This window comes from Streptopelia decaocto (genome assembly GCF_964273445.1).
Source record: "Streptopelia decaocto genome assembly, chromosome: 1".
Lineage (NCBI taxonomy): Eukaryota > Metazoa > Chordata > Aves > Columbiformes > Columbidae > Streptopelia > Streptopelia decaocto.
In genome coordinates this window covers 149723503-149738069 of record NC_138663.1, presented here as the reverse complement: position 1 = coordinate 149738069, position 14567 = coordinate 149723503, and the positions used below count along the sequence as shown (strand labels likewise).

At 37.4% G+C, this 14567-nt stretch overlaps 1 protein-coding gene across 4 annotated transcripts in view; it reads left to right on the top strand.

Annotated features, from left to right (window-relative positions):
• ATP11A (ATPase phospholipid transporting 11A) overlaps window positions 1-14567 on the top strand; it is a 129374-nt gene that overhangs the window by 68184 nt on the left and 46623 nt on the right. For all 4 annotated transcript variants that reach the window (XM_082049862.1, XM_082049863.1, XM_082049865.1 and 1 more), the window contains exons 3-7: window positions 6526-6615; window positions 7686-7766; window positions 11567-11674; window positions 13171-13299; window positions 13767-13870. In XM_082049862.1, the coding sequence (XP_081905988.1) occupies window positions 6526-6615; window positions 7686-7766; window positions 11567-11674; window positions 13171-13299; window positions 13767-13870 (512 nt within the window). The remainder of the gene's footprint in view (window positions 1-6525; window positions 6616-7685; window positions 7767-11566; window positions 11675-13170; window positions 13300-13766; window positions 13871-14567) is intronic.

Genomic DNA, 14567 nt, shown 5'->3' with positions numbered 1-14567 from the left:
TCCTAGCCAGGCCAAAGGGGCAAGAGCTATAAGCAATGAACAGTAAATGGACTCGATTGGCAGTCAATCTCAGATGTTTTTGAATCGGTTGGACTCTGTCGGGTGCCAGCTCAGGGACAGCAATATCTGTGATGGGGAGGGAATGAATGAGCGTGCAATTCTCCTTGCAGTCATGATAATACAATTTCCTTCTGTGGATGGCTGCCAGTGTCTGGAAAGAGCAGGGAATTGCTGTTGGCTCTTGATGCTGCTGCTGTGGGTGGGATTTCAAGGGCAAAGGCTCCCTGCAAGCTCCCTTGTGTTCCCAGGAGAAGCCATCTACCCTGCCCCTGACTCGGCCCAGGATTATTAGTGATCTTTTATTCTCTGCTGGGACTGCCCCCAACAGAGCCTCTAAGTCAAGTTTTTCATGTCTGCATTCAGTGGGAGAGAACTATAAGAAAGGAAAGCAAGCAGGTCTAAACTCAACACCAGGGTGGACAGGTGTAATTCTTCTCACTTTACTAATGAGAAAGTGAACCTTGCTCACTTTTGCACACACTCTATCACACTGTTTCTTCTATTTTCCTAATGCTTTCTGTGAATTCTGTCTTTAGTCAGTCATCTCTGCTGTAAGTGTTGTTGGTTGGTTTTGTTAGTTTTGGGTGTTTGGTGTGGTTTTTGTCTGGGTTTTTTGTTGTATGTTTGGGGTTATTTGTTTGGTCTGTTTTTTGTATGTGTGTGGCTTTGTTTGTTTGTTTGTTTGTTGTAATGATAATTAGGTAATCTTTCAGATGCTGGTGGATCACTTTGTCAGAGGCATTCCTGGAGATATAGCCGCTATTGAATGAGACTGAAAGTTGCTGAAAAAGGACTACTAAAGATACACTTTTTTTTGTAGTAGAAATCCTGTCTTGCCAGCAGCTATTTTTAAGGAACCCTATGACAAAATGTGTGCTTGTTTGTTCAAGTGTGTAGATACCATTTGAGCTAACTTCCCCAAATCAGTTTCATTTTTGCACTCTGAGTGCACAGGTGGCTTTTAGTCACATGCAAAAGCCCTACAGGCAACAGAGCTTATAATGATCCCTGTGATGTGAACCACCCTGTGTCACGTGGTGTAGAGAAAAAGGGGTCTTTCTCTTGATGGAGTGATAAACACTATGCAGGTGGGACACATATTAATACTTTGATTAAAATATAGTTAACTGTGCATTTCTACATTCGTTCCAAATTCTCCTAAATGTTGCAAAGTGCTTTTCAAAATTTTATGGATATTTCTATTTCAATTTTAATGAGTCATATATAAGCATGTCAGTCTGAAGATTTTGCTTGAAGAAGTTAAACAGTTGACACTGATGTAAATATATCAAAGAACATAGATCAGTTCTGCTACAAACTTCCTACATGGTTAGAAACAAGTCACTTGAGATAGACAAGCCAGACTCTCAACTCAGTTCTTAGGATTTCAGCTAATTATTTATTTTTTTTCACACCCTTTACTATAGTTTTCTCTGCCAGTTCTTTAATGAAGTTAGACAAATTGTATTTCAAAAAAAGGTAACATTTTTATAAATCTAATTTTAAAGAAATTATCAAGCTTTTGATCAGACCTTTTTCAGCTATTGTGTTGGAGGATAACTATATGTATGTAATAAATATAATACTTTGTTTTAATAGCATAATAATATACCAGGTATTACTATATGTAAAATGTTATGTACACACACATACAGTCCAGTTGTTCAGCTGGCAGCTTGAGGAATGTATTGTCTCTTGGTAATTGATAGGTACTATAAAAATCTGTATACTAAAAATACTGAAGTCACTGTGGACATGTTCAAGTTTTGTGTATGTGTCTTAATCTGTTAAAAGAAAGACAACTTAAAAGAAGTGACTGCAAGATTATTGTTCAGCTTTTATTTGTTCCTCCCTGAATTTGTTACCATCAAGATGGATTCTGCTTTGCAGAGGCATGAGAAACAGCATAGCAAGGTGTCTATAAACCAGGGCTGAAGCAATGTTGTAGATATTTTTGTCAGAATAGTTTTAAGCATTTACAAGAAACAGTGGAAAAGGTTGAGGGAAAGGAGTGAAATCAGAGCAAGGTAACTACTTGAAAGAAATAAGCTGTAAGAAACTGAGGAGTTGACAGAAATCAGTAATGCAATAAGGAATGCTTTTTTCCTTACAGCTCCAGCTTTTGATATCAAGTATTTACTTAAACTTTCCTTTTACTTGAGAAAGTATTTTGCCTCTTAGACTGGAAAGAGAAGCCTGGAATGTGAGCCAGAATTCTGAAGTGCACATATCAAATGAAAAGGTCAAAATACAGTATTTAAAAAGAATAAACCATTGTTAAGGAGACCCTGTTTTATATTTTTTAATTCATGGGACTGGCTCTAGGAAAGAGGATGCAGGAATTGGTGAGGTGGAGCAGGGGTGTGAGTGGGAATGCTGGGGAGGTGCTCATAAGTAGTCCAAGCACATGATTACAGAAATACACCAGCCCTGCAGTTGGTGTTATGATTATAAATGGGAAGCAAATCCTCGTGAATTATACTGTTTTGACTTTAGACAGACTGATTTTACAGTTCCTTGCTCGGTGCATCAGATGCATCTGTTGCCACAACGTGTTCATCTCTTGGATGCATATGTAACTCTACAACTTGCTGGCTGATGTGTTATCTCCTGTATGCAGAAGGTATCTATGAGCGCTGGCCTCTGAGTCTTCTGCAGCAATTGATTAAGATGAGTTAAGCCTTCCTCGGCTTAAAATCTTCAAGTGTTTAACCGTTTGGATAGCCTTATTTCCTTCAAGTGAGTTATAGTGAAAAAAAGTAGTTAAATATACATTAGCGGCTTTTCAGAGTTTACAAAGAGCATGACTAGAGCTTATCCAAAGAAGAGAGATGGTATTAACTGTCTGTCTGGGCACAGTAATCGTTGCATTTAATATCTTCATTTTCAATGCCTTCAAGGATTTTTATTTTGTTCCTGCCTAAGTAGAGTAGAGAAACTGCCTTGAATGCCATCATGAGATAAATCTTGTTCTGAGTGACACCCACTCTGTTGTTTCTCCTGGGGGTGCTTATGGTGGTTAAACATTAATCACGCATTTGTAGATATTGCTCTGAGTTACTGATGACTGGGGCAGGTGGTGGTCTGTCTAGACATCTTAGTGGTCTGTCTTTCTTGCCTAAACCCCTTCAAAAATTGTTACTTCTCCTTCAAAGAAGAATAGGCAGAACTTGTGTCTGAAACCCACTGTAATGAAGTGCTAACATTCATTCAGATGGGTTGAAAACAAAGGTTTTGGAAGTTCTCTGTGTTAAAGAAGCATCCATTTTAAATAACACCTCTCAGACCATGCAAGTGGTCTGCTCCCAGGCTATTCACATATATTCAGGTAAGAGAGTTGCTGACCAAAGGTAGAGGTGAAGGAGAGGCAAAGCAGTTGGCTCAGGCTGGAATATGGGGACAATCAGACACTGAGGGTGAAGGTGAACATTCAGTCTTTTTATAGATTGTTTAACTCATGTACTTGACTTCCCCAGTCAGGTGTTACAAGTATCTAGTCTGACAACAATGTGCTGTCGCTACACATTTAGTCAAATAACCCTCTAGGCGACTTAAATAGGAAGTTATTACTTAAGAGATTACATTTTTATTTTATGAATGGTCATTTGGTGAGCTTGTATAATCATCAAACTTAAACAGTCAAAAACCCCTTTAACATGGAAAAACCACTTGTTCTGTCAGAAGACCTAAACAGAAAAATTAAACACAAATTTTTCACTGAAACCTCTATTCATTTTTCCTTCTTAGCAGGCAGGCGTTCATAAATAAATAAATGCATGAGATTAGAAAACAGAGATAATTTGCCTGATAATCAAAGTTAACGATGAAAATTTAAAAAAAAATTATCATAGAATAGAATCTATATTGTCACAAATCACAACAGTAGATATGGATGATTGGGACTGTTGTGTAAGGAAAAAGAATCAAGTCTAACTGGTTCTGTTTTGAAATTCCAAGGTAAGTAGCTGGGCATCGGGCAGTACAGGCAGCATTGCAGGCTGATGGAAAGTACTCTGATTGCAAGAGGAGAGCCCTTGACTTTCCAGCTGTTACATGTGTGCCTGCCTGAGCTCTGGCTTGCTCACAGGTCATGTAATATTGAAATAACTATTAATCAAGATAAGTGTTAACCTAGGGCATATTTAGAACAGATACTGATTTTTGGCATGTGATAGAGAAAGAACATTTCATTCCTATGTCCTACACGTGCCCAGGCTTTAACCCCAAACAAGTAAAAAGATGACTCTACATAGTAGAGTTTTCATCTATAACCATGACTCTTCCCTCTGGCAACCAATGACAGAACCCAAGGGAATGGCAGGAAGATGTGCCAGAGGAGGTTTAGGTTGGACATTAGAAAAAGGTTCTTCACCCAGAGGGTGGTGGAGCACTGGAACAGGCTCCCCAGGGAGGTGTCACGGCCCCAGTCCTGACAGTGTTCAAGAAGAGACTGGACAACACCCTCAGACACATGGTGTGAACTGTGGGGTTGTCATATACAGGGACAGGAGTTGGACTCAATGATCCTTGTGGGTCCCTTCCAACTCAGTACATTCTAGGGTTCTATGAACCAAGGCATGCTTCCTGGGGATCCTTCTGCAGGGGGAACAGAGGTATTTTCCTTCTAGAGGTCTGGCTGTCTTTGCTTTCAGGGCCAAATTTGGAAGATGTGTAACTCATGGCATAATTTGCATATCAGCAAGTATCAGTGTGATCTGCCAAGAGGAGACAAGGCACATTTGTAGCAGAGCAGATAATTAGGAGAAGGTTCTTAGCCTGTCTCCTTTGAAATCACAGTTCACAGTATCACAGTATGTTTGGGATTGGAAGGGACCTCAAAAGATCATCTAGTCCAATCCCCCTGCTGGAGCAGGAACACCTAGGTGAGGTCTCACAGGAACATGTCCAGGCGGGTTTTGAATGTCTCCAGAGAAGGAGACTCCACCACTTCCCTGGGCAGCCTGTTCCAGTGCTCTGTCACCCTTACTGAGAAGAAGTTTTTTCTCAAATTTAAGTGGAACCTCTTGTGTTCCAGCTTGATCCCATTACCCCTTGTCCTATCATTGTTTGCCACCGAGAAGAGCCTGGCTCCATCCCCATGGCACTCACCCTTTATATATTTATAAACATTAATAAGGTCCCCCCTTAGTCTCCTCTTCTCCAAACTAAAGAGACCCAGCTCCCTCAGCCTTTCTTCATAAGGGAGGTGCTCCACTCCCTTAATCATCTTCGTTGCCCTACGCTGGACCCTCTCCAGCAGTTCCCTGTCCTTCTTGAACTGAGGGGCCCAGAACTGGACACAATATTCCAGATGTGGTCTCACCAGGGTGGAGTAGAGGGGAAGGAGGACCTCTCTCGATCTACTAACCACCCCCCTTCTAATACACCCCAGGATGCCATTGGCCTTCCTGGCCACAAGGGCACAGTGCTGGCTCATGGTCATCCTGTTGTCCACCAGGACCCCCAGGTCCCTTTCCCCTACACTGCTCTCTAATATGTAATCTCCCAACCTATACTGGAACCTGGGGTTGTTCCTGCCCAGGTGCAGGACTCTACACTTGCCCTTGTTAAATTTCATTAGGTTACATTGGAGTTGTCATTTTATTATGTGTCAAATGATAGTTTGGATAAGATGATAAAATGTTACTTTTCTCAAGCCATTTTTCACACCTTTTCACACAGTTTTAGCTGTCATTTTTACATGTGTTCCAATAAACAATCCTTGCAAATTGTTTTGGACCTACAGAATGAGCTGTATAAAAAGAGTAGATTTGAAGCTGCTGAAGGGCAGAGCAAGGGCATGGATGACACAACGAGGAGCTTTCTCTCTCACTTTTATAGGATTTTTTTCCTTTGAAGTTTTTACATTTTTTGTTTGGACTTTTATATACTGGTTTTATGCCATTTTATTAAATTTTAAATAATTTATAAGATCTGTAGAGTAATATGCAGCCACATACTCTTATTCAGTGCTGTAGCTTATTTTGAGGAATATGCTTGTGTCCAACCCAAGGAAGAGAAGTGAGGGTGACAACTTTTATTTGGTCAGCTTGCTGTGATTGAGTAGTTAACTCTCAGAGTGCTGCCTGCCTCCTTAAGTCGTGTGTACAAAATGCAAGTGAATTAAAAGAGGTGTTAGAATTGACTAGGATGTCTTAAAAATCCTTTGATTTAACTGAACCGTTCTATAATTAAATCTCTGAATGAGTATTGTTGCTAGTCAAAAATTACTTCAGTCCTAGTACTAAGACTATTACAGATCAGAAAATCCTGAGGCAATTGACATGATTTGAAGAATACAATTACCGATTTAAGATTCCATTTCAGTAAGTTATGAAACAATAGAAATACTACCACTTTTTGTTTAATGTTGAATTTTGAATTATGAATTTGTTTGATTTTAGAACATAGAGTGTGAATAATACTTCTCTCACAAACACTGATAATCTATGCATTTGTTTTCAGTACACATTTTGGAACTTTGTACCGAAAAATTTGTTTGAGCAATTCAGAAGAATAGCTAACTTCTATTTTCTCATAATTTTCCTTGTTCAGGTAAGCTACCTCCATTGTTTAATAAATTTCTGGACTCTTCCTGAAAAAAAACAAGGAGTTGAAATAGCTTTAAAAAATCCACTGGTTTTGAAGACTGGGGAAGTAAATGGTTGAGGTTGGATAGCCTTTTTTATATTCATGACATGATAAAAGGAATTTTGTTTCAATTCCAAGGTGTAAATGTAAATGTGACCATCACTTGTTTGATGGCAAGACATCTCTTGATAAAAATGAGAACAAGTGTCATTTTTTTACTTTGTAATAAACAAATGTCCAGATTAGTAAAACTACTGTTACAAATTATGTGGATAATAAACTTTTATTAGTTTTGCTAAATATTATATTTCTTAGAACAGAATGATGCCTTGCAGAAATTTTCCAACTGTGCTGTCATCAAAGCCCATAGAGAAACCAAAATATAGATGCTTATACAATGCTTGCTTAGGGTGGTACATAAATATTAGTTTTTGTAATTATTACTTCAGATAACTAATTTGCTCCTTTGTAGGTGGCTTCATTCTGAACCTTTCGCTATCACTTAAATGTGTTAAACAATAAAAATCTTACTAAGTGAAAAACTGTATTACTTAGTATACCAGATTGTGCAGAAAGAAAAGCTATGCAGATTCCCAGAGCAGTTTTGTTATTATCTGACCTCCCTCCATGGAGTTGACCTCTTTGTATATAATTGCAAAATTCACAGCTCAGTATTTCAGGATTTACTCCTTGCATGTGTAACAACAGCAGAATTGGATAACGTGAAAACAGCACTGTGCTGATTGCTAACACTGCTCAGTAATGTTGCTTCTAAAGCTGCAGCTTTCCAGTACTTAGTTCTTGCAAGCAAATATTTTTACTAGGCATTAACATCTGAATATTCATGTGATCTAAATACAGCATTGGATCTTATTATAGCATGTAGTTATTTTTCAAAGTTTGTGTTAAAGTACCGTTCTTTTTAATTAAAAAATTCCTGTGTGCTTTGTAACATATTGCTGAAACATCTTGAAAAAATTACTACTTACACTCACAAAAATATAACCAGAAAATCTTTGTACCTTTTGTTGCAGTTAATTATTGATACACCTACTAGTCCTGTTACAAGTGGACTTCCACTTTTATTTGTCATCACTGTAACAGCTATCAAACAGGTGAGTAGTTTAGTGAGCAAAACTATAACTGAAAAGAACGTTATTATTCGTTTTGCATTTCAATTTACCCTGCCTTTTTGTTTGATTGCAGTGAACTTTGACAGAGTAATTTTATTTTTGTTTCTGTAGTTTAAGTAGAATTGGTTGCTACATTATATCTCACAAATTCAACACAATCTTCTAAATTATTTTGTAATTTTGATGTCCTTATTTTCCAAGGAATCACATTCTTGTGTTTACTCAGCAAACTTTGACTCTTTTTTTGTTTCTAAATAACTGTCCACATCCTATTATGTATTTTGATGATGACTGAAAATTAATTTAATAAGAATTACTAAAGCTTATAAGGTAAATCTGCTCTTACCTTTGAGATTTCCTTACCCTTTACAGTATGAACATATTAAAAAAATACTTTGATTCAAGTTGATTGTACTCTGTAGTTCATCATGATAGCTGAGGTGCTTTCTACAGATGAGTATTGAACAGACTTTATAGTATTCTCTCATTTTTAGTGTGAAAATCCATGAAATTTAAGTATTTTTTTGAAATCAGTTCTTTGAGTGTAAAAGTAACTGATGAAATTTCTTCTGTCGCAATAGAATTGCATAGTACAGCTGTGGAATTGTACAGGTTTACCATTTCAGTTTCAAATTAGTACTACCAATAGGAAAATAAAAAGGTAATTTTCATGTGCTACTCTAATGCTGCAGTGCTACAGTTGAGATGACCAATGAAATGTAGATGGGATCTTATTGAACTTAGTGGAATCTCAGAGGAGTGTAGGATGTTTTAGTTCATATGGGGCTATTGCAATCATTTCTACATGTTACCAGAGCTTCTGATATTACAAATTTGGTCTGGATCAGGAATGAATCAGGAAAGAGCTCAACATTGCCCTTCTGTTGATTTAGCCAGGGCTGAATTTGTTGATTTTGTGAGTTCCAGGCCCGCTGCAGGAGGACACAGGATACCTGATCTGACATAAACCTTGGTAGCGCAAAGTTAATTCATCAAAAATTTTACTAAATTTGAACTAGCAAGTAAGTTTATAAGCAGTACTTTGTATTCAGTGCCCTACAGTACTCTTCTGCATTCACTGTACCATCTCACTGTAGCCACAGAGTGGTTTCTAAAAATCTGAGCTGCTAAAGTAATAGTTGCAAATAATGGTCTTACAAAGGTTCTGATTTTGGCTTTTTGCCTTCAGTCCAATTTAGTGCTAATTGCTCCTGCAGCACAGCTATCAGTGTAAGAACTCAGTGGCACAGTGAGTTCCCTCTCATGGTTCAGTCTCCACTGTATCTCTGGTCCAGACACCAGCCATTTCTTTCCTTTATTTCACTGAATGGGATGTGAATCTGACAGGAAAACTTGTGCAAACAGCTTGATGTTCAGCATCTGTTGCTGGGCCGCTCAGAGGAGTTCGCAGTTTTTGTGGGCATAAGAAAGATCTCACTTGTCATGCTTCAGAAAAAAAATTTGTTATTTGGAAAAAAAAATAAAATCAATGAGGTTGAACATCAAGAAAGTTTCTAGGTTACAGTGCTACTCATTTTAGCTTAAAACTTGTAATGGGTGATGTCTGTGTTTCTTACATACCTACGATGGACTATGATGATTAAAACAATGACTATAAAAACTAAAAACTATAAAAATGAGGGTGTGGTGGCCAACAGCCACACGCTCACTCCCCTCTCCTATGGGATGGGGAGAAAACAGAGGGAAGGTGAAAAGACTCATGTCATGTTAGTGATACTTTGACAGGGAAGGGTGGACCCAAGGGTGGGTGTAAAGAGAATGGGACCAGACTCCTTTCAGTGGTGCCCAGCGATAGGATGAGGGGCAGTGAGCACAGACTGAAGCACAGGAGGTTCCATCTAAATATGAGGAGAAACTTCTTTACTTTGAGGGTGCCAGAGCACTGGAACAGGCTGCCCAGGGAGGCTGTGGAGTCTCCTCTTCTGGAAACATTTAAACCCACCTGCACACAGTCCTGTGTGATCTGCTCTGGGTGAACCTGCTTCAGCAGGTGGGTTGGACTAGATGATCTCCAGAGGTCCCTTCCAACCCCAACCATTCTGTGATTCTGTGGAAGCAACAGCTACACACACAAGCTAAGCAAAGTAAGGAATTCATTCACTACATCCCATTTGCAGGTAGATGTCCAGCCACTTCCTTGGAAAGCATTGCCTCAGCACTTGTAATGCTTGCTTAGGAGGACAAATGGCATCACCACAAACCAACCCCTTCTGCCTGCCTTCCCTGAGCTTTTCTGATTGAGCACAATGTCATATGGTGTGGAATATCCCCTCGATCACTTAGGGTCTGCTGTCCAGGCAGTGTCCCCTCCCAGCCTCCACCTCCAGCCTACTGTCCTTTTTTTGTTGTGTATGCAGTTTGGAGAGAAAACCTTGATGCTGTACAAGCACTGTTCAGCAATAGCCAAAACACTGCGATGTAACCAACACTGTTTTAGCCCCCAAGAACAAAGCACAGCAGCAAATGGGCTGCTGTGAAGAAAGTTAACTCCATCCCAGATGGACCCAGTATAAAGAGTAAATTTGATTGTCCCTTAATAGGATAACTGATTACCTTCATAGTCATTATGCTTAGTGCAGACTTTTCCTTTGTGAGTTTTCAAAGAAACTGTGAAGAGTAGTTTCAATTTCTTTGCAGTGCTAACTATACAATTGAGTATATTCTATAGTAGAATTCAGTTCTTGCTGGTCAGCAGAAGTTGTGATACATGCAATAGCTATTATAGTATTTTAGGTGTGGCTTTCTCACTCTTAATGTTTTAAATGATACACTTTAGAGTCGTACTGTGATTTGGTAGTGGCCTATCAATGCCTGGATTGTGACATGCTGTGGCTCACACTGCAGTTCTATCTATCCCCTTGAGTCTTTCTCCCAGCAGCTGGTATAGACTTTGGGACCTGCTTGAGGATCTGTACCAGCCCCTGGAAGTATATTACTACTAAAGTTTTAAAGACTCCGTGAGTCTTTATCTCTCAGAGCATCCACGGTAGTGATACTTTGTTCTACATTGAGTTTTCGTATGTGCTCAAGAGAGTTAGATGTAAAAATGCTATGGAATACGAGCAATATTTTCCATCTCTTACCACTGGTGTCTTTGTTAGTTCCAGTCTTTATCCCATGGCAGGACCTTTTGAATGGAAAGTTGCTGTCTTTTACTTTGTCTGTTTGTGTAAAACACAAATTCAGAGGATAATTGAGCAATCAAAATAAGTTATTCTACAAAGTCTCTTGAAACAAAATTCTTTAGGACTGTATATATTGTATATACAGTTGAAATTTTGACATAATTGTATGACAATCAGGAAATATGACTACCTTCGGTCATGTTGTCACTTTATCATCTTTCAGTGTGGAGTCCCAATCTTCTAAAAGGTATTTTCTCCACTTCTGCCTTCTCAGAAACTGTTTCTATAAATACTTGGCGTTTACTCAAGAGTCAATAGAGCATGAGCAAGAGATGAGCACTCAAACACCAGAAATTGCTCTATACATTGTAAACATCCCTATTTATCAAAATGTCTTAATTAAAATATACAATTTTTTTACTAATTGTAACCATGAATGCTCTTTTTTATATATGTCCAACAGGACTGTATTACTAACGTGTATTACAATTTCATTTGTTCTAGTGAGAATATTTTCTTTTTTTTCCTTATCTTGATCAAGGATGATTTTTAACATTTTTGTTGCAAACTAGAGCTGTTCTGTGTCTTTATAGCCAATTGTGCATCACTGCAGCGTTCCATTTCACTGTTTTCTAGGGTTATGAAGATTGGCTTCGACATAAAGCTGACAGTGCAATGAACCAATGCCCTGTACATTTCATTCAACATGGAAAACTGGTTAGAAAGCAAAGCCGAAAATTAAGAGTAAGTAACTATAATTTACCAGATTATAGGAGACGAGCTTTACTTCACACATCTTGTAAAACAAATTATACAGAAATGTAGAGTGATAATGTTATACCATTTATTACATTTAATGGAGATTAGACCTACAATATACTAATTTTTAGTTGAATGCCTCTGAATAAAATATTTTTAGAAGGTAGATATATTTCTGCCTTATCTTTACTTTGTTCACTCCTCTTATAGCTGTTCCTTTCATTTTCCATTTTTTAACTTGGAATCGCACTCATTATTTGTCTTTTGTCTTTTCTCTATTTTTGATCCTCTGTGGTTACGCACATTAATGATTTATTTAAGCCTGATTAAGTTTCTGTTAATTTTCATACCAGGTTGTTACAGGTATGCTCAGCAACTTGCAGTCTCCTATGCCGTATGTACAATCTGTGATTTTTCCTTGCTGTTGGTTAAAAAAAAAGAGCCTTTTTCATACCCACAAGAAGTTAAATCTCATTTATCATCATCACCCTAGTTTTTCAGTACTTGTTAGTAAATCCTACCTAAGCTGTCACAATTTTATTTTTAGATGTTATTAATGCTGATTGTTATCAAACTATTTTGCTTAACTAGAATTGACTGACTCCTGCCAACTGCTAAGTATATTGGAAATTACCTTTATAAGTATATCATGAGAACAACAATTAAGCTGAATCTTACAGTAATCAATCATGACTTAAAAGTATATTGAACAGATATTGAGCAACATAGAAAATTGCAAAAGTTACATATTATGATGAGATTTTTATTGGAACTTTTGTATTCTTATAATGTAGTATATTTTTGCCATTTGTTCATTTTTTTTTAATATCCCTTTGTAAAAGATGACCTCCAAAAATGTATCAAAGGCTGTTTTTCTCAAATGAGTGATTTACAGTAATGTTTTGAATTTATATTTGGTTGACTGTGACAGTCTTTAACACACTGTAAAATATTACCTGTGTTTATATGAATAAAAATTAATTTGCTCACCTTTAAACATGGATAAAAAGAGGATGGACTCCTAGTCACAAATTCTGCTGAAAATGTATCTGTTTTAATTGGCAGACTTTGAATTCTTAGCTTTTTCAGCTATTTCTAATTATAATATTCAGAGCTAGAAGCTTAAGAGCCAAGGAGAGCAGCTTACAGCTCCAGCTGTTTTTGAAACAATGTTTAGTTTTACTTCATCTTAAAACAAGGATAATATCTTCCATCTCTCAAATAATGTTGCAAAACTTAATAAGACAGTATGTTCAAAATGGTTATCCTGAGAGTAGAGGTAATGAACAGTAGGTCTCAGCCATTCCTTAGAGTATAATTCAGTTTTTCAGACTCCTGTGGTAAAATCATGATGTAAATAAAAATTGATGACATTTCAAGATATTTGAGTGAACCTAGGTTTCAGTTTTGAAATCAGAAGTTTAGGCTGCTACATAAATGATAAATGCATTTTATTTTGTTTTGTTTTACTTTTTCCTTAGGTTGGAGATATTGTAATGGTAAAAGAAGATGAAACATTCCCATGTGACTTAATATTTCTATCAAGTAGTAGAGGAGATGGAACATGTTTTGTTACAACAGCTAGTTTGGATGGTGAATCCAGTCATAAAGTAATAAAATGTTCTACATTTTCTTTTTAAGGCAAAGTTTGCATTTAATATTTTACACAGATCATAATGTGACTTCATGCTTATATGTGTGAGCAGATACACTAACTTCTGTAACTTAGATTTCTACCAGGTGACTTCATATCTCTTAAAAGTATCATTATTTTATGAAAAGTTTAAAATCATATTTATTTTTGATTTTGTCCATGTCTAGTATAAGCATGCAGATTACAGAGATAATGCACAAACTTTTTTTACTTAAATGCTTTTACGGTGACTTGTTAGCACACTGCATGGTACTTGCATATAATGTAAGATACCCAGTTACAAGCATCTCATTTGAACTATGAGCTCTTATGTAAAAGACAGTAAATGCTATTTCATGCTCAACTGAAGTATAGTTGCAGGTTAATGTCTTGTGTATCTGTCCTTACTTTTTGATTTTATTTACACCTTTCTAATCTTTCCAGACTTACTATGCTGTTCAAGACACAAGGGCATTTCACAATGAACAAGAAATCGATGCACTACATGCCACCATTGAATGTGAACAACCTCAGCCTGACCTTTATAAGTAAGAAAATAATTCTTACCTGTGTTATATAAGGTACCCTAACAATAAATTGTAAGAGTATCATAATGAGAAGATACTGGCTGCATCTGGCTGGTTAGAATGGGCCCCAGAGTGAGCTTGAAGTCAGGTTAGTCTTCCTTCTGAGCTGCTTTCCTGCAAGTCGCTCACTGGTCTGCTCTAGGGCAACAGTCTCCAAAGGAGAGTGCACAAGACAATCTGTTGGGTTGCAAAGTGAAACTTTTAGAACTTTTATTTCTATTTAATTTTTTAATCTTAAAAAGAAAAATAATTAAGCTTTACTAGTATTTGGTATATTTCTTGACACTGACACCCTCTCTCAGTCTGTATGTCAGTGTCTCCCATGTCATATACAGTTTGAGAGGAGTACTCTGCAGAAGAGAGGATGAGGAGAGGTTGCCAGTGGCACCCTCACTTGTTCCTTTGCTTTCAGCGTATTGCAAAATATTGCAGTTTTTGCCTGGCTAGGTGGATTTATGGATTATGTTACCGAGTTCTAACCAAAGTAACCATCACAAAATGGTGAAGTGGCTTAAAAAGATTCTTGCAAAGAAACTGCAGATTGGAGTTACTGATAATGCAAGCACAGGTGAACAACAAGAAAATGGCAAGTGCTTCTACACCCAGTATGAGCTTTTCATCAGCCACATTGAGGTAAAAACAATGTCAATTTAATCAG